General features: G+C 45.6%; 1 protein-coding gene across 4 annotated transcripts in view; it reads left to right on the top strand.

Moving 5' to 3' along the window:
* ADAM12 (ADAM metallopeptidase domain 12) overlaps positions 1-19,584 on the top strand; it is a 351,592-nt gene that overhangs the window by 37,724 nt on the left and 294,284 nt on the right. For all 4 annotated transcript variants that reach the window (XR_008424981.1, XM_053910018.1, XM_053910016.1 and 1 more), the window contains exon 2: positions 8,838-8,974. Coding sequence is in view for 3 of the 4 variants with exons in the window: in XM_053910018.1 (XP_053765993.1) it covers positions 8,838-8,974 (137 nt within the window). In the remaining variant the exon portion in view is untranslated. The remainder of the gene's footprint in view (positions 1-8,837; positions 8,975-19,584) is intronic.

The following is a 19,584-nucleotide window of genomic DNA, read 5'->3' as shown; positions in this document are numbered from 1 at the left end:
AGAGAAAAAGCACAAAGAAGCTCCTTGGATTTGTTGTTGACTGAGGGTCATAAGAAAGGGCTGTGTCAGATCACCCGGCCATGTGACCATGAGACTTAAGGGTCACTGAATGGTGGTAGCATTGGCAAGACGTGTGACACAGAGTGCCTTGTTTTCTGACTGGGGAATGGAATGAAACCTTTGATTTTTTTTTTTTTAGTTTAAATTGAAGTTAGTTAACATACAGTGTAATTGTGGCTTCAGTGGTAGAACCCAGTAATTCATCTCTTACATATGACGCCCAATGCTCATCCCAGCAGGTGCCCTCCTTAATGCCCATCACCCATCTAGCCAATCCCCCTCCCCACCTCCCCTCCAGCAACCCTCAGTCTGTTCTCTATATATAAGAGTCTCTTAGGGTTTGCCCCCCCCCCGTTTTTATCTGATTTTTCCTTCCCTTCCCCTATGTTCATCTCTTGAGTTTCTCAGTTCCACATAGGAGTGAAGTCATATGGTAACTGTCTCTCTCTTGCATGACTTACTTCACTTAGCATAACACATTCTAGTTCCATCCACGTTGTTGCAGATGTCAAGATTTCATTCTTTTTCATAGCCGAGTAGTACTCTGGTATATATACACCACATCTTCTTTATCCATTTATCGGTCGGTGGACATTTGGTCTCTTTCCATAATTTGGCTATTTTTGATAGCGCTGCTATAAACATTGGGGTGCACGTGCCCCTTTGAATCAGTATTTTTGTATCCTGTGGGTAAGTTCCTAGTAGAGCAAATGCTGGGTCGTAGGGTAGGAAAGCTTTGCTTTTTAAACGTGCCAAATTTGAGAAGGTGATGGTGATCAGACACAGGAATTAAAATTACAGACTGCACTTGGCTGAGTTGGTCGGATGGGAAAATATTGATTTGGGCAACATCAGCTTAACATTAATGAGTGCTGTGGGGGACAGAGTAGAGAGGGAAGATGGCCCAGAGCTGTGACTTGGGGGCTGTCCAAGGCCCCCAGGGAGAGAGGAAGGCTGGAGAAATGGGGGATGAGTGGAGCAAGGCAAGCCCTGGTCAGAGAGCACTCGGGGGCTGCCGAGTCAGTGTCTATGCTAGCAGAAGATGGTCCGCGGTGACCGATGGTGCAGCAAGGATATGAGAAAGAGCCCTCAGATGGGACAGAACTTTTACCAGAGATGTAAGGTGACCGCTCCCTCACTGTGGCACACTTCCGTTTGCTAAGTTTACGATAGTGGGTGGAATAAACTCATTTTCACTTTTGTCCTTTTTGCTGTTAACTTTCAAAAATGGCTTCTAGAGTATGGATTGTAACCCTTGGTTCCATTCGTTTCCGTTTAGATCATTTCTTGCAAAGTAAATTTGGGAAAATTCTGACTCCATCCCAGCCCCCAAAAGTAATCAAATGAATTCCTGCAGCACGTATCTGTCCCTGGGGTGAAGGGCAAAGTGAATGAATGTATTGGAAATGCAAAGGGCTTGGGTTTTGCCATTAATTCTGCCATTTGTTGTTAGGCAGCATTAAGAATAATCGTGTCGTTCAGCCTGACCGTTTGTAAAATGGTCCTTCCATTAGCTTCCACTGACCAACAAAGGGTATAAAAAGAAGTTAATGTTGTAAATGATTTTGCTCCCCACGGAAGGGAGACACTATGGGCATGAAGAATCATTTTTCTGTGTAGTGGAGACAACGGATGCTTTGGGTATGAATCCATTTGAAGCATTTATGGGAAGCTATAACCAGCTTTCTTTGGGTTTTGAAATGACGTATAAAACATCTTTTCAAAATTGTAATTGTTCCCTAGTGCTTGGTTGCTTTTATTTCCAAATGGGCTGCCTAAGGCTGGCATGCCTAAGTCTGTGTATCTGTGATGCCAGGAAAGCTGGTAAGAAAGTAAAATGTGCAAACAGTCGGTTTGTTGTCATGAGTCTGAATGATTGATGTTTTTAAGTTGATTTTTTTATTCATCATAAAAGTTTATCCATCATAAAAGTAATATGTGCTGACTACAGAAAAATCAGAGATACATACAAAAACATAAAGAAGAAAAACAGCGAATTCATAGCCCCAACACCCAGAAAAAAACCTGAAAGAGCATTTTGGTTTATTTCTTTCCAAACACTGATTTTAACACAAACAAAAACTAAGCTAAATGACACCCATGTACACTTTGCATCTGTGATCTCACTTGATCCTTTTGCCAGCCTTCTGTGGTGGGCGATGGTCCCATCGCCTCCTGGACACACAAAGAATCTGAGTGTCGAGCAGGGGACACTCGCCCAAGGTCATGCGTGTGTGGCCTGTGATGGCCTTTCAATTGCTTGAGGATCAACTCCTTCTGCACAGCCCTCTGCCTTTTCATACTCCGGGAGACCTTGTCAATTACTTGACGCTTTTCACTTGACTGTGGCTGCCTCGTCTTCCGCCTGAACGAAGAGCAATGTAACAGTCGAGGGCAGGCACTCTGGTCAGCGGTGTTTGGAGCCCTCCGTGGTGACCAGGCGTCTCTGAACTTCTGATACTGAATTTCTCCAGAACGACATTATTCCTGTGAGATTCAGATTAAGTTTTAAAAATGATACATAGTAGACTTGTTTTTATTTTACGTATCTAATTTTTTTTAATGTACAGAGAGAGAGCAAGCGGAGAGGAGGGGCAGAGGGTGGGGGGGGGGAGAGAGAGAGAGAGAGAGAGAGAGAGAGAGAGAGAGAAAATCCCAAGCAGGCTCCACGCTCAGTGCAGAGCCTGACGAAGGGCTCGATCCCATGACCCTGGGGATCGTGACCTGAGCCGAAATCAGGAGTCGGATGGATGCTCAACCTACTGAGCCACCCAGGCGCCCCAGTAGACTTTATTTTAAAGGACAGTTTTACATTTGTAGGAAAATGGAGAAGATCGTGTAGATTGTTTACACCTTCCCCACCTCCACGTTCCCCTGTTATAAACATCTTAAGTTAAAATTGTACCTTTGTTACAACTAATGAACCAAAATTGATAGCTTTTCAGCTGAACTTCATACTTCCTTCAGATTTCCTTACTTTTTATCTCACGTTCTTTTCTGTTTCTCCATCCCACCCAGCATGTGGCCCCAGATGACATTTAGTCGTCCTGCCTCCTTGGGCTCCTCTTGGCTGTGAAGGTTTCTTAGAGTGCTTGTCTTTGATGACCTGGACAGTTTCGGGGTGTGCTGGTTACGTATATCGTAGGATGCACCTTTTTTGGCATGTGTCTCAGGTCAGACTGGGGTCATGGGTCTGGGAGAGCAAGACTACAGAGGTAAAGTGTCATTTTTATCACATCTTATGAAACGTACATGCCACCAACATGACGGGACTGTTTATTTGCCCTTGATCCTCTGGCTAAAGTAGCTTTTTCAGGTTTTTCCTGAAATTCTCAAAATCTAAAATTACTCTTTTCAGATTGACTTTTGCCATGGTTCTTTTGAGCATCCCTGGGCTGTCGTTTTAAAATCACATTCCTGGGGCACCTGGATGGCTTAGTCAGTTAAGCATCCAACTTTCGGTTTTAGCTCAGGTCATGATCTCCCGGTTTGTGGGTTTGAGCCCTGCATCGGGCTCCACGCTGACAGCATCGAGCCTGCTTGGGATTCTCTCTCTCTCCCTCTGTTGTCTCTCTTCCTCCCCCCAAATGAAAATAAAATAAACGTAGGGAAAAAAAAGGTTTAAAATCACATTCCTAATTTCCATCCAGGGAGTCTGCAGATGAAACGCAAGAGTGACAGTATTATTCGGTAAGGCTGCAGATAGGGATCTGAACCAAGGAAATATATTTGTGCTTTATGGGAATGTTGCCACTGTATTTGCCTGCAGCAAGGAGCACGTCAGTCAGTTTTATAAATTTTTTTTAGGTCTCACATATTCGGGGCTAAGGAAAATACATTACGAGTTTCCTAAGCCCAAGTCCCCAGATTGTTACGCAGCTCATAATGGCCACCTCGACCTTTCTCTGCCCCACCCCACCCACCCCCAGCTAGATTTTCAAAAGAATATTTATCTTAATGCTATTTTTAGTGCCTCAGATCAATTCTTCTCTCTTAGGTCCATGTAGGGGAAAGGCAGAACTCCAGGTGTGATGTTTAAGTTTTACCTTGACTAGTAATCTCATCTGAGTTTGCTTCCCCAGCGGCCCAGGGGCACCCTGAGCGGATCCCCACCAGTCCCTAAACCCGGCATTTTCTAACGATCGATAGCCCACGGTCATTTTCCCTGCCATCAGGGTGGTTTGGTCAGACACCGTCTGGAAGTCTAGAAACATGGATTTGGACATCCTAAACTGACTTCATGCAATAAGCTTTTTTGAAAGCTCTTTGACTGCATTGAGCTTCCTCAACCTTGTGAGAATCCAGAAGGGAGAGAATGTGCTTCCCATCCTGCAGAGGGCAGACAGGACTTCAGGGGCAGGCCTGGAGAGCAGAGGTGCGAGAACTCAAGCTCAGGGCCGGATTTTGCTGCTCCAAGATGGCTGTTGTTCTCTGTCTCACAACTCTGTCTCTGTCTCTGTCTCTGTCTCTGTCTCTGTCTCCACCTCTGCGGAGCTGAAGCCCTTGGTTGGCCATCGGAAAGTTGTTCCCTTAGCAAAGCAGGCAAAGGAGGCTGGGCCACGGGCAGCCAGGCTCTGGGTGACTCACATGGTGGGGAGAGATCCAAAGTCACTTTGCGGGCGGGGGGTGGGGGTGGGGGTGGTCTTCATTACTGGTTTTTTTCCAAGACCTTAGAACCCATCCCTGTGAAGATTCTTCCTTGCCGGCCGAATCGGGTCTTCTACGTCCCCTCTTGACCGGCCACAGTCAGGTCTGAAGATGAAAACCTCAGACGAGGACACAAGCAAAGCAAACACACGTGTTATTGCAGAAGATAATTGTGTGAGGAACCAAACTATCTAATATCCTTTTTTTCCACCACGAGACCGAGGAAAACTGGCCATTTTATCAACCTGGCCAGCAGTGTGTCTGGTCACCCAACAGACAAAAAGCCAGAAATCCCTCCTCACTGTAAGCTATTCCTATTTTTTTATCTAGGCAACCGAGTTTTGTTGATGCCTAAATATTAGGAAAAACAAAATGTATGCAAACTGTCTATTTTATAAGGTCCTATTTTTTTTCCCCTGGGTTTCTAGGACTCGAATGTACGCATCGTTCAGGACCTGCTTTTATGGTTTGTCAACAAGATCACTCCATAAAATACATTCTGATATCTCACAGCTGTGTATAATTTATTCTGTCTATCCATGCAGCACAAATAAAATTTTTATTTGCATCGTCTAAAAGAAAGAGCAGTGTATAAATACATAAGCAAAGCTCATAAGAAACGGTCTTCTGCCTACAGATACTGCTGGGGGGATATTGTGCAACCAATTAAAAAGCGGAGGGAGGGCTTCATTATCCATGTGCATAGACAATAAATACCGTGCACAGCAAACAGTGCCGTTACTCAATTTCTTAAAAAGGTTGCACAACATTCTCCTAGTGCCGGCAGAGCCTGCCTCTAAATTCTCCTCGGAATATTTAGAAATAGAACCTCGTAGACGAAAACGGTTCAGCCAAAAAGGACTTCTTTTGGATTAAGATGATGGAATATGTAGGTGAAAAGGGAAATGTTCGGTGGTTGGAACATTTTGCCTTCAGGAGAGTAGATAACTCTCTTTCTCTGCTACCAAGGGTCTTGGAGGAAAGAGGTGCAGAGGACTGAGAATGTTCCTGTGTTTGGTTTGTGCAGCTTCAGCATGATTACCAACTAGGAGGCCCCACAAGGTTCCCCAGCTTCCCCCAAATCAAGGGTGTGGACTTGCTCCCCTCCTGCTCCCCTGCTGGCCAACTTTCGTGAATGATTCACCCAGGAGACCTGGGCTGTGTGGCGCCGTCTCCTTCCTTCCCAGACGTATGGCTTCTCAAGTGCGTTCTGTCACACACAAAGACTGTCATCCAAGTGTCTGGGGCTGGGCGAAGATCTCTTCCAGGTCTTTGTGCAGTGTGGCTGCAATACCCTGGAAAGCATCCGGTCTTCCCCCCTGTGGCTGGGTGGTGGGTGGCGGGTGAGGCAGAACTCCTGTTTTGGATTTAACGAGCCCTTGGACAACCAGATTTGTGACTGACTACTCAAGTGAACCACTCACTTGGGTTGGAAATGTAACTGCCTGGAGAAGCTTCTAATCAAATTGGTTTGTTTTTGTAGAGAAAATGTTTCAATGCTTGCAATCACTTTCTTAACAGTTTTGCCTGACTTTTCAAAAGATTAACGTAACGGCCACAGTGGCTCTTGGCATGTGGCATGGCTTTCATCAGTTTAGGGGAAAGTTCAGACAGATTTCCCATTTTTATTCCATTATTGCTGGTATTTCAAAGCTTCCTTAGTCCAATTCAAATTAATACACCTCTCTCTTAAGATAAATTCAGCTAATTGCACTCTGTAGTCTGGTTCAGCAGGAGCTGTATAACTAGATTAACACACACTTTCAAGTAAATTCCAACTCGGGAATCCCACCGAGGGTCCAGAGCAAGAGACCTGGGTCCTGGCAAGGCTTAGAGAGTGATGTCGATGTCACCAGTGGACGGCGTTCTCTATGCTTCACGTGTATTTTCTCCTTCTAGCCTCGCCGCGCTCTGCCTCATTTTATGGAAAGGGAGAGAACTTGCTGTGCCTCTGTGGACTTGTTCTTCCCATGGCTCTGTGTGGGCCTGGAATATTCTCATCTTCACGGCTGGGCTTATATGCATCCAACAAATAACGATCTTTCCTGGCCTATCCGTCAAGAGTAGGCCTCCCCACCGCTCTACCATCACCTCGTGTTTTCTTATTCCCTTCTATTTGGAAACCATTGCAGATTTGCAGGAGTGGCACAGGGATTACACAGAGCCCCTGTAGCCCTGTGCCTTCTTTGACCTGCCTGCTCTCTGAAATGGTCTTGTCTGTTCATCTTGCTTTCAATGCAAGAACACGTATTCATGTCCCTCTCTTAGATGCACGGGATAGAGAACTGAGTCTTCTGGGGTGAAGCTACATTTATGAAATGAAGGTCCCGCCAGAATAGGCAGAGGGACTGACTCTAGGTGACATTAGGGCATATTGGGCCAAATCAGAAACAATGGGCTTTTTGAATGGGAGACATCAGAGTGCCCATCAGAAGGTAGGCAGGGATTAAATAGTTGTTGAATGAGCGGGTGAGTGAACGAGCCAACAAGTGGGCAAACAACTGGACCAGAGACCCACAGCTGATAACATGGAAGGGTCAGTACAGGTGCTTGGGTATGTCTTGTCCCCAAGCCCCTACTTGTAGTGACGTGGCACTACCAGGGAGTACATCGAAAGGCATGAAATCAAGCTGGTGGACGAGGGTCATTTATGCACGATCTCTATGCTGCCAAGGGCTGCCCCCTCTGCAGTCAGGAGAAGGGATTCTGGAATCTTCCCTTTGGGTAGCAATTCTTTCCACTTCCATCCAGCCCTCCACCAGTGTCCACAGATGTCACCACCCGGAGTGGGCCCCTCTGGGTGCATGGCCAGAACCCTCATCACTTGAATGCAGGTTCATCCCCAAAAACTCAGCTCATCTCAGCCCTGAGCACCACATGATTTCCTCTCCTTGTTCACGTGGCTTATGGTCCTCCCTGCCCCACACACCGCTTGTGGCCACCAGGCCCACTCACTTCCTCTGCCGCTGGCCATCTCCCCAACTTTTGGCTCATCCCTGTTCCTGTGGTCCCTCAACCAGTGGGAGTTTTAAATGCCTTGTGAGCAGCTTGAGAATTTTCCCGATCGGCTGTGTCAGACAGTTAATACTCAAGTAGTAATCTTTTTGTAACCTGAATATAACTGCAGGCTTCCACATTGAGAATGATAAAATGGTGTGGATTTAGAAGTATTTGGGGAACTGTAAAATGTCTAGGATTAAAATTTCAATACCATTTGTGCCCAATAAATGTGAACTCCTTAGTAACTTAAAACAGTGCTATTATGACTCAGGTCTGAAAATTATGAGTCCTGGTTGAAGAAATGGGAATAACATGTGAGGGAATCTGCTCCCATCCTTTACCGTGAGGGATATACTGTGGTTGCGCCACATAGCAGGAATGTGACCTCATCGGAGAGCGAGCCCAGAGAAATTACCGTACTTGTTAAGAAAGTGATACACACTCCAGAAGAGAAAAAATGTTATACTTTCCATTAGGATTGTTTATGGATATGGCGCTAAATTGAACCTGTGTCGGGACATTAACTGGTTCGACAGGACCCCAAGAAACAAGATCATATAATAGTTTATTGAATGACTTAATTTTTTTTTTTACATAAACCAGTCTCGTCAGTCTGAACTGGCAAATTAATTTTGTCTATAGAATCACTCACTGAAGCATATAAAATTAGCCTCCGTAAGTACAGAGAGGAGACTCGGCATTGGGTTGAGCTGATTCACTGGGACTTAAGTAAATGGCTTTAGTCTTAATACAGCTAAAGCCTTGAGATGTTTAATGGAGAGCTGGTCTTAAGCAAAGCATTCATTCATCATTTAAAAAGTCACTACTTGCTATGTTTTGGTTGCTTGTGGAAGGACAGAATTATATATACTTTGACTTTGATTATCACCCAGCACATGCCATAGGACTTGGAGGGGAAAATGAGCTTTCGTTTGAGTCACAACGTCATTGGGTCAGATTGACAGAGAATTCATCACCTGCAACACTGACCGTGACTTAATAGAGAATGCTATTTCTTTGGTCTCCTTCAACTTCTGGATATTTTCGTGGAGTTGTTTATGTCATGAGTTTCTGATGCCAAACTCTTCCTGACAAGAATGAAGAATGGGGCTGTTTTCTTTCTGACGCAGGGGTGAACCCAGGAAGCAAATCAGCACCTTCCATCCAGCAGGCCGGAAGAAGGGGCCGGGGAGGAGCTTACGAAATAGTTCAGGTCTCTGTCTTGAACGGAGCCCTCTGGGACCCCACGGAGAGCATCCACTCAAAGGTCAGTTGTCTTGTCTCTTCTCGTTTTCTTGACTGTGTGATGGCTGAAGTTTGAAAATCACATCAACTGCACTCATTTTCTTTGGTCCAAGCTTTGTCTTTGTTTTAATGTTGACTTTATCCTTACAGAGTGAAATTTTGTAGAGGGACAGTCTTGATGAGGGGCCCAGCGTCATTTACGTCTGCTAAAAGTTACTTTTCAAACACACACAGGTGATAACGTGTCCAGGTATACAATTTCTGTGTGTGTGTTACTCGAGGGCTGGGTATTTTTCTATATTCATGTGTATTTCATCAACATTTTGATGTTATCGATTATTGGTAGAAACATGTTAATGTGACTTTTTAAAAAAGTTTGTAATGAGTTTTAATGCAGTTTTGTGCTTTGTTTACTTTGATACATATTTGATTTGAGCCTTCTATGATGTAAAAGAACAATACAAAATTGAACCATTAGCAATTAAGTTTGATATTTCGATGAGTTTTAGGTGCCAAATCTACGCGACTTTCTTAAATTTCAGAACTTGTTGGAACAGTTGGAGAGTGATAAAAATCTATAGAAATATGAGCTCTTTGGAGAGATCACACAGATGGCTTTGTCCTTGTGTTATGCGGAACTATTTTTAGATTATTTTTCATAATAGAAAACAGATTTTTTTTTAAGAACAGTTGAGATTGTGAAAATCCTCTGTGGCTTTCTGAAAGGGCTGCAGTGGGCCCCCTTAATGTGAGTAATGATAATATGATTTACATCACTAATTTATTTTCTAAAGAAGCTTTTGGTTGAAAGTGAGCAATCGGAAAGGTAGGAGGTTTGGTTAAAGGATCCAGATGCCAAATCTACTCTTTTGGATTTTTCTGTTTCATGGAAACTGTTGCAAATTTAACAGGCAACGGATAAGTCACTTGCGGTGGTATTGATGGTGTTTCCTGGAAGAAAAACTTAAGACGTTAAAGAATATTTCATTGTGTCATTAATCTGAAAAATTAGAGATGTTATGATAGATGCAGAAAAGAGAAGCATACTGTACCAGAAAGTATGCCTTTAAAATATTTATAGGTGCTGGGGCTCCTGGGTGGCTCAGTCGGTTAAGTGGCTGACTTCGTCTCAGGTCATGATCTCGCGGTCCGTGAGTTCAAGCCCCGCGTCGGGCTCTGTGCTGACAGCTCAGAGCCTGGAGCCTGTTTCGGATTCTGTGTCTCCTTCTCTCTGACCCTCCCCCGTTCATGCTCTGTCTCTCTCTGTCTCAAAAATAAATAAACGTTAAAAAAAATTAAAAAAAATAAAAAATAAATAAAATATTTATAGGTGCTAATTAATAATACAAAAATATGGAACCCTCTAAAGTTTCTTGGGGGGTAGAAGCCGTTATGGAAGCTTTCCCTGCTTGGGGGGTGGGGGTTGCCAAATTTAGCAAATAAAAATAGAGAATATCCCCGTAAACTTGGACTTCAGATAAACAGAGAATTTTTTTTTCAATCTGTCCCATGCAGTATTTGGGGTATTGTTGTTTATTGAGATACACATTTAACTGGTGTCCTGCCCTTTGTCTGGCAACCCTACCTGGGGTGCGTATCAGAGCAAAACCTGACGAGTGTTCTTGGCACGCCACTGGAATGGACCAGTTCAGGTGGGGTCTGGTTTCTGACCTCCAGCTTCATCCTTCCTGCCAGCCAGCCATCTTGCGGACATCCTGAGGCACGGCGGCACATCTTCGGCTTCTGGCCAAGCTTACAACCCGATGACTATGGGGCACCCGCACCATCTTTAGAGAAAATGGAGAAAACCATTATTATTTGATGACTGTCTCAGCAACTCTGCAATTGTACCTCCAGATTAGAACCATGCAGGTGGTAGACACATGCGTGGGATGCTCAAAGGACTCCGCCTTACCAACATTATTTAAGGGAATAGGGACTTAAGTGATTTGGGGAACAGCATTTTGTCATAATGCCATGGGACTCGTGAAATCAGCCTTATGGCTCTGTCATTACGATGTGTGCCCATATGTGGTAGTTAACCACTAGGAGCCTGCATGAAAAAGGGCGCCTACGACACGCTCGTACATGCGTGCCATAATTCTCCACGAGGGAGATGCGTGTACCTGTTGGGAGAATAGGGATTCTGACTAATGGTGTGTATGTGTGTGTCTTTCCTTGTTATCAGATATGACTGCCCACATTTTCACGTTAGACATTTTCATTTTCATTTCATTTCACATTAACAGAGTGCATCCTCAGGTATGCAAAACTTACATTCATGAATATTTTTGCCACACAACCCCTGCCTGCCGTGCCTGAGAATATGGAGTTGTGGGTTTAGATTCTTGCTTTTCTGCTCTGCTCTTTTATTCTTTGCTCTCCTGTATCTTTCTGTTCAGCCAGTGTCTTTCCTGAGAGTGTGCTTAGTTTGGGGAAGGCCCGGGCATCTTCCTTTTTATAAAGTGCTCCTAGGGGATTCTCATGAGCACACAAGATTAGAACCCTTGCACTGTCGGAAAGTGCTGGAGTGCTGGTCAACCCGACTGAGCTGATTTAGGCAGAAGTCCTGTCACATTCCACACCTCCTTCTCCCCGCTGTGATTGAAATATACCTGGATGGGATATTATTAGGTCCTTTTCAAATGAAGAACCAAGCCATCATTGCCACTGATAATTTACTTGACAGAGACGAGGCTGGGAAAGAACGTGACCTTGCCTGCATTGGAGAGCTTCTGGCATTTTATTTGTCTGCTTGCTGTTATTTTGGTCTATAACAGGAGGATAAGCCTGTCTGCTTTCCCTCCGTCTCAGGGCTGTTATAGGAATGAGCGCGATGAAACAATGGCTGCAAAATGACACGGGGAACTAAAACCCGCTACACAAGTGGAAGGTGATACTACCAGTACAAAGTGTTTTAGGGATCCGTCTCCAATTTCATGTCTTGAAAGAAACGAAGCACGGGGAAGGCATGTCAAGATGTGACCGATCGGGAGATGACCTGCGTCGAGCTCAGCCTTTGAATGCTCCAGGAAATGTCCAACCACCAGCCCGCTCACATGAGAACGAATGTATGGAAATAGTGTGTGGAATGGAAAATAGAAAGGCAAGCAGATTAGAACGTGCAACCGAAGCTTCCCTTTGCGTATTGTGGGTCTCAAATATCAAATATCAAATGGCAGCTAATTAAAACGGCAGAAGTAGATTCCGCTCCATACATCGAAAGGAGCCTTGCTTCTCCTTCAAATAACCATCTGTGTCAGCCCTTCTGGGGAGACTGCTCCTCACGTGGGGGGGGGCAGGGTGTTCACCACCCCCCTCCTCATTCCCACCCCCCCCCCAGTAGCAGCCCCCCCCACCCAGCACTTCGTCACAACCACGGTTCTTGCCAAGGTCATAGGTAGCCTCCCAACTTCCAAAGCCAGCCCTTCCTTTCACTCTGTGTCTTACTTATCTTGACAGTGATTCACCCTCCTTTGAAATTCTCACTTTCCTTTGGCTCCCAAGACCCTGTTCTCTCTTGTTTCTCCCCATATGTCTTTAATTCTTGCTTTTCATTCCTCTTTTTGGCTTTGTCCTTTAACGGTTGGTTTCCGCTGACTTTCTTCTGACTGAGGGCTCCCGCTGGCTGGGCCGTTCACTTCTGTGGCCTCACTGTCCGCCTAGAGCGGCGTGGGGGGCTGTTCACAGGAATGACTCTAGCGACGTTAGCCACCGCCCCTCAACTCCTGCTGTGTGGGAAGTGCCCTGCCGAAAACATTTCACATGATGACCCCAGCACGTATTCTCTAACATATATGGACTTAAAACCCACATCACTCCCCTTGCCTTCATTTCTGAGATTTGGGCCTGACATCCAGTGGATTCCAGGAGCCTCCGGTTGAAAGTTCCCAATTATTTTAACTGCGCTGTGCCCCAAAGTGGACACAGCCCCTGTCAATCTTCTCCATTTTATTTAGGAGCCCCTAGAGGATAACATTGTCATCCCCTTCCCCCCGCCCCCCTCAGATCATGAGGTTGGAGACATCTGTCGAGTCCCCTGGCCCAGTATGTCTAACACATGCCCCTTCCCCACCGTGGCTTATTAGTCCTTTACTGCTACAGACATACATAATGCAAGCAGAGTGATTTGTCTAAGACACAGAGCTAGCCTGTCACTTTCCTGCTTCCCAGCCCGTTCAGAAGCTCCCCATGATCTCTGACTCCAAATCCAGGTTTCTTGATGATGCCCAAGATGCTTTATAGGCGGGGCTGTCCTGATGCCAAAGGCCCCACTCTACCTCCCAGCCATCGAGGTCATCCGGGCAGGGCAGCCTGCTGCCTAAATGTGCCACCCTTGGCATATGCTGTGTCCCTGACACCTGAAAACCCAGCTTGAATTATTCTCTCTCTCTCTCTCTCTCTCTCTCTCTCTCTCTCTCTCTCTCTCTCTTATCTTTATTTATTTTTGAGAGGGAGAGAGACAGAGAGCAAGCAGAGGAGGGACAATGGATTCCGGCTCCTGTGTTGCCATACCATGATGGACCAGTGACTAGCCCTGGCTGAGCCTCTGTTTCCTTATCTACAAGCGAGATGTGAACGTGTCCCTTGCTGCCTGACCCAGCACGCTCGGCACGCTGAGTGTCCGCCTCTTTCCTTTCTCGTAACTCATTCTGGGCTTTCCGGAAGGCTTCTCGACGTCGGCACTGTCGCCAGTGGGGCTGGGTCGCTCTTTGTTGTGTGTGTACAGGCAGGGGGGTGTCCTGCATGCCATAGGGTGTTCGCGTCCCTGGCCTGTACCCACTAGATGCTGGTAGTGCCTTCCCCTCCATTCATGTAGACTCCAAATGTCCCCTGAAGGGGCGGGGGGGAGGTGGTGAACACCTGCCCCTTAAGAGCCACTGCACTGGGGGAAAGACTAGGAAGGATAAGGACAGTTACTAAGAACCTTCCCTTGACTTCCGATGGAGCTAGACCAAAGGCTAGTAAACCTTGTCTGGGAAGACCTGGACGGTCAGTAACTCAGCTGTGTGGGTCCCATGTCGTCTGTCTCAGCTGCTCAGCTCTGCCCTTGAAGCTTCAAGGCAGCCCTAGACAATGCCTAAACAATCGGGCATGGCCAGTTCTAATAAAACTTATCTATGGACATTGAAATGTGGATTTAGTAGAATTTTTAAGTGTCATGAAATAGTCTCCTTTTTTTAGAAAAGAAAAAGTCATTTAGAAACGTAAAACCATTCTTAGCTCACAGGCAATGGGCTGGACTTGGCCCACAGGCTGTAGTTTGCAACCCCTGAGCTAGATGTCCATACTATAGGTATTTCCCACCGGGTGCTCCGGCGGCCCGGCAGGGTGGGTGTTGTGTAAGTTTGCAGACCAGGGTGCGGAAGCACTTGGAACGGGAAGTAGCCCATCTGGCGACCAAGCCCAGTCGGTCAGATTCCGAAGTCTTATGTTCTTTCCTTAGCGCCCTGCTGCCCGCCCCCCCAGGAAAATCTTTAGCTTTTTTCCTCTTGTGCTTCGTATCGGGACTGGCTCATAAATCCAGACTCCGAAAGCATGGCTTGGAGGGCAGGTGTTCTCCCCTGCTGTCTTGCCACCAAGAAAGCTCTGACTTTCTCGAGATGTGAGTGCTGTTCCCAACCCTCCAGGGCATTTTTATGCACTCGTATCCTGCAGCTGACACACAACAAGGACGAAGCAAACCGGGGTATTGTGCTTGGTTCACCTGTGTCCCCGCCACCACCTTTGGGAGCACACCTCTCAGTCAAGGAGGGGCTCTGGGATGACATTTCCACGTGGCTCACTGCCAGCTCGTTTATTTCCTGTGCCCTCTTAGCAAGGCCCTAACGTCATTTGTTTTAAAATTGGCTTGTTGAATCAGGTATCCCTACAGTTACTGCGATCCCCCCCACCATCCGCCTTCCCCACCTCAGACCTCTAGCATCATCACAGACCTGGGACTTTTGAAAATATGTTTTTAAAATAACAAATTTATGGGGCGCCTGGGTGGCGCAGTTGGTTAGGCGTCGGACTTCGGCTCAGGTCACGATCTCGCAGTTCGTGCGTTCGAGCCCCACGTGGGGCCCTGTGCTGACAGCTCAGAGCCTGGAGCCTGCTTCCGATTCTGTGTTACCTTCTCTCTCTTCCCCTCCCCCGCTCGTGTTCTTTCTGTCTCTCCCTCTCTCTCAAAAATAAATAAATCTTAAAAGAAAATAACAAACTTAGGTAATATTAGGGGATGGAGTGCTTTGCATTGTTTAAACAGAGTTACAAATTTCTTTTTGCTTTATGGTTCTTAGGTAAGACTCTCCATGTTTCAGTGACCGGTGGGGTATATAGCTGCTTGGTATGAGGAGGAAAGGAGTCTGACGAGTTCTGTTTTCAGTTTTTCTGCCTTCATCCAAGCACATGTGAGTGTCTGCTGTGTTCCAGGTCCCAGGTCAACTTCCTGTGGTACAAGGATGGGTGAGCCTCTGTCCGCCCTTAAGAAACTCACAGATGAGTGACCAGTTATAATCAATTTAAATAAGTACTTAATAAGAGATACGTGCTTTTTAAAACAAGGGACTTTAGAGTCATTTTAGATTTACTGAAACATTGCAAAGATAGTACAGACAGCCCCATATACCCCACACCCCACTTTCCCTGTGATTCACATTTATATTGGTATGACACATCTGTAACAATTCATGACGTATGGCCTTTTTAGATTTTTAACCTGAACTCTTTCACTAAAAGGAAAGTTTCTGGGGCTGGAGGACAGAAGAAAAGAAAATGTCTAGAAAGGCTAATGATTTATTTTTATTTAATGACTTGTTTGTTTATAATGTTTATTTTTGAGAGATTGAGATAGAAAGAAAGAGCATGAGTGGGAGAGCGGCAGAGAGAGAGGGTAACAGAGGATCTGAAGCAGGCTTTGCGCTGGCGGTAGAGAACCCGATACGGGGCTCGAACTCACAAACCACGAGATCGTGACCTGAGCCGATGTCAGACGCTCAACCAGCTGAGCCACCCAGGTGCCCAGAGGAAGGCTGATGATGTTTAAATCACAGTTTAGACTAAAGAGCATATCTCCCCGAGAGAGACTTAATGTTGTGTTTAATGGTCTTATATCATGCGACGACTGAAGACTCCCTCACCTATGCGTTTACTCTGGAATTTCTCGGAAGCCGGAACCTAACCAATGAGATGGTGGTTCCTTCCTAGTTGTTCAGGAAACAGTCATGTTGGTGATGATGGTTCGTTCAACCAAAGTTTAAAGTTCAGATTTTTTTTTTAAAGTTTACTTATATATTTTGAGAGAGAGAGAGAGAGAGAGAGAGAGAGAGCGCGCACATGCGTGCACACGCACGTTGGGGGAGGGACAAAGAGAGAGAATCCCAAGCAGGCTCTGCACTATCAGCACAGAGCCCGACATGGGGCTCGAACTCACAAGCCATGAGATCATGACCTGAGCCAAAATCAAGAGTCAGATGCTTAACCGACTGAGCCACCCAGGCGGCCCATAAAGTACAGATTTTTTTTTTTTAATTCTATTTGTCTTTAAAAAGTGAGAGGTTTTTTTAAACCTATCACAAGAATGCCTACAACCAAGTATGTAAAATCGTGTGAAAACCAACTGAATACAGCGCTGTGATTGTAACATAATAACTGTGTAGAGAGCTTGTGTGAAATTTTCCTCTCATAGTGATTTAACGTGCTCTGGACGCCCCCATTTCTTGCACGCTTCCTTGCAAGGGTCAGGTATGTGTTTTTGAGTGGTATACACCAGTATTTTATAACTGTTTTGTTGTTATTGCCTGACTAAAGAGAAAAATTAATTTGAATTAATCTTAATTGAGTTTAGCTTACCTTAAATTATATTTCTCTTTTGGGAGAAATGAAATGCTAAGAAACAAGATCTGTTAGCTAGAGGTAAGCTTTAGAAGGAAACAAATTGTTGTAATATCTACGAATTTTCAACCCCTACCCCAAGGACCAAGTTTTGTCCCCTTGAGGGCAATAGCCACCTACTGACAACAGGTGATGGGCACCATCCGTAAATGGGCAAAAGGAAATGTATGTCTCCCCAGACTCCATGTATTTACAGCAATCTGCCCATTGGAGATTTGGGGCAGGTAAGAAGAAAAGTTGACTTCTCCCTCTCTCAAAGTCTGTTCTTGCTAGACTTTTTAAAGTAAGTGTTTCATGTGAGGACAGTCGTGGATTTACAGAAAAATCACCAAGGGAGTACGGAGGTCCCACATACGTCACCCGATGTTCCCCCCACTATTATCTCATGTTACAGTGCATCTGTCACAATTAAAGAACCAATATTGGTACATTATTACTAACTGAAGTCTGTACCCTATTCACATTGTCTTAGTTGTTTACCTAACGTCCTTTTTCTGTGAGACCACATTACGTTTACTCATCATCTTGCCACTTGGTTCTGACGGTCTCTTAGACTTTACGTTTTTGGCGATATTGATAGCTTTGAGAAGTACTGGTCAGGGATTTTGTAGAACATTCCTCACTTGGGGTTTGTCTGATCTTTTTCTCATGATTGAGCTGGGCTTACCTAGGTTGGGGAGGAGACCCCAGAAGTCAAGTACTATTCTTGTTACACCATAACAAGTGCTATCGACGGGCCTTATGATTGTTGCTATTGACCTTGATCGTCTGGCTGAGGTCATGTTCGTCAGCTGTGTCTCCTTTACGTACCGGATTCTTTGGAAGGACGTCACTGTGCACATCTCATGCTCAAAGCAGTTCTGCTCCACCCCCTAGAGGGTGAAGTGGCTGCATTAATTAGCTCTAATTCTCCTGCAGGGGAGATTTATCTCCTCTCCCTATTTACTTATTTATTCAGTTATTTTTCTGTATCAGGGTGGACTCACGGATATTTATAGTCTGGTTTGTAATCCAAAACTATTTTATTTATGTTATTGTTCAAATTGTCCCTGCTTTGGCCATTGGGAGCACTTTCAGTTGGCTCCTGTGTCCCTTTGACATGCTCCCTGGAGAGAGAGAGAGAGAGAGAGAGAGAGAGAGAGTGTGTGTGTGTGTGTGTGTGTGTTATCACTCCCCAACTTTCTGTCACTACAAGAAGCACCGAGTCTGTATTTCCTGCCCAGTCCTAAAATCAGCCATTTCCCCAAGGAGCCCTGGCTCCGTGGAGAATGGTGTTAGACATCAAAATCTGGGCACTGGGTGTGCTCAGCTGCACTGCTCTGTCACTTGTTGGTCTTCTCAGCTGACAGAGTAAGGAAATAGTTGTGTGTGTTCCTGCTGGATTTTTAGGAAACAGACTTCAAATTCTGGGTCAAGACTGGGACACACCATACCTTTTCACACTATATATATATTTTAATATTTCTTTATTTTGGGGGAGAGCACAAGTGAAAGAGGGGCAGACAGAGGGGGACAGAGGATCTGAAGCAGGCTCTGTGCTGACAGGCTGACAGCTGCGAGCCCCATGTGGGGCTTGAACTCACACACGGTGAGATCGTGACCTGAGCTGAAGTCGGATGCTCAACCGACTGAGCCACCCAGGTGCTCGAGTTTTAATTCTAAAAGTTACATAAGAGAAAATACACCAGGAGTTTGGCTTTTTGTGGCTATACCTACGCAGCCAAAAATGATGAATGACTGTTTTCAGTAACCTCAATCAATCCTTGAGAATCAAACCTAATCATTAAGTTATTTTCCCTAAGATGTTATTTTAAGAAATTAATGCCCGACTCTCCAGCAGTTGACCTAATTCTGGCTTTTCAGATTCCCTGAGTTGATCCCTGCCCCAAAGGCCGTCTTTCTGCTAATTATCGGAAATTTATTTGACCTTTTCCTAAAAGTGGCGCACAAAAAGATTTTATTCAACAGGCGTAACCGTTTTCATTTGCAAGTTTTACTCACTGAAGGTAGTAAGGGTCTGTTTTTGCTTGAACCCACTAATGTTCCGAGCATGTAATTTAAAGACATGGTCATAAACCCAAACGGAGTTGGTGAGAGCACAGCTAATGAGCCCAGGGTTGTAGATTATGTCTGTTAGGATTCCCCCTTCCCGTGGGAGCCATTAGCTGGGCTCCATTCCGTGGCCTTCCTGGCATGCATTAGCCCCATGGCATCTCACAGGGGACACCCCTGAAGGTATGAGGGCAGACAGCCCAAATTCGACAATGTTATGCATATGCTGTGTCCCATCGCTGCTGGGTCGCCAGGGCTACGTTTGTATATGCAGGTGACATGTTTCACACCTGTGTTTCCCAAACATCGGTCACCCACTGTCTACACGAAAGATCTCAGCCTAGTTGGAGAAACAGCCACACTTCACAGTTTATTCGTGCTTGATATACTGATTGTTTTCGCAACCACATAAAAGGCACGGGAATGAAAAGTGTGCTGTGTACCTCTCTAAATGCGTCCGTCTGTCATCGGAGAAGACGTTATCTCATTTGAAAACAGTTGAAGACCTCTCACAGTTTCTTTCTTTTCTCCCTCCGATAGATGCTCCTTGAGCACCTCATCAGGGGTGCTGTGCACAGCTGTGCAAATTAAGCCCTGCCTCACTTGCAGGGGGGCTGGGGCCATCGGATCCCCAGAGTTGAGGAGTGAAAGTCCATCTGCTTGGCGGCCGAGCCCGGTGGCCCAGCCAGGAACAAGCACCATCCG

Source organism: Panthera pardus, unplaced genomic scaffold (assembly GCF_024362965.1).
Source record: "Panthera pardus isolate Hobbes unplaced genomic scaffold, ASM2436296v1 HiC_scaffold_22, whole genome shotgun sequence".
Taxonomy (NCBI): Eukaryota; Metazoa; Chordata; class Mammalia; order Carnivora; family Felidae; genus Panthera; species Panthera pardus.
Note: the sequence above shows the minus strand (reverse complement) of the source record. Positions and strands in the feature narration are given on the sequence as shown.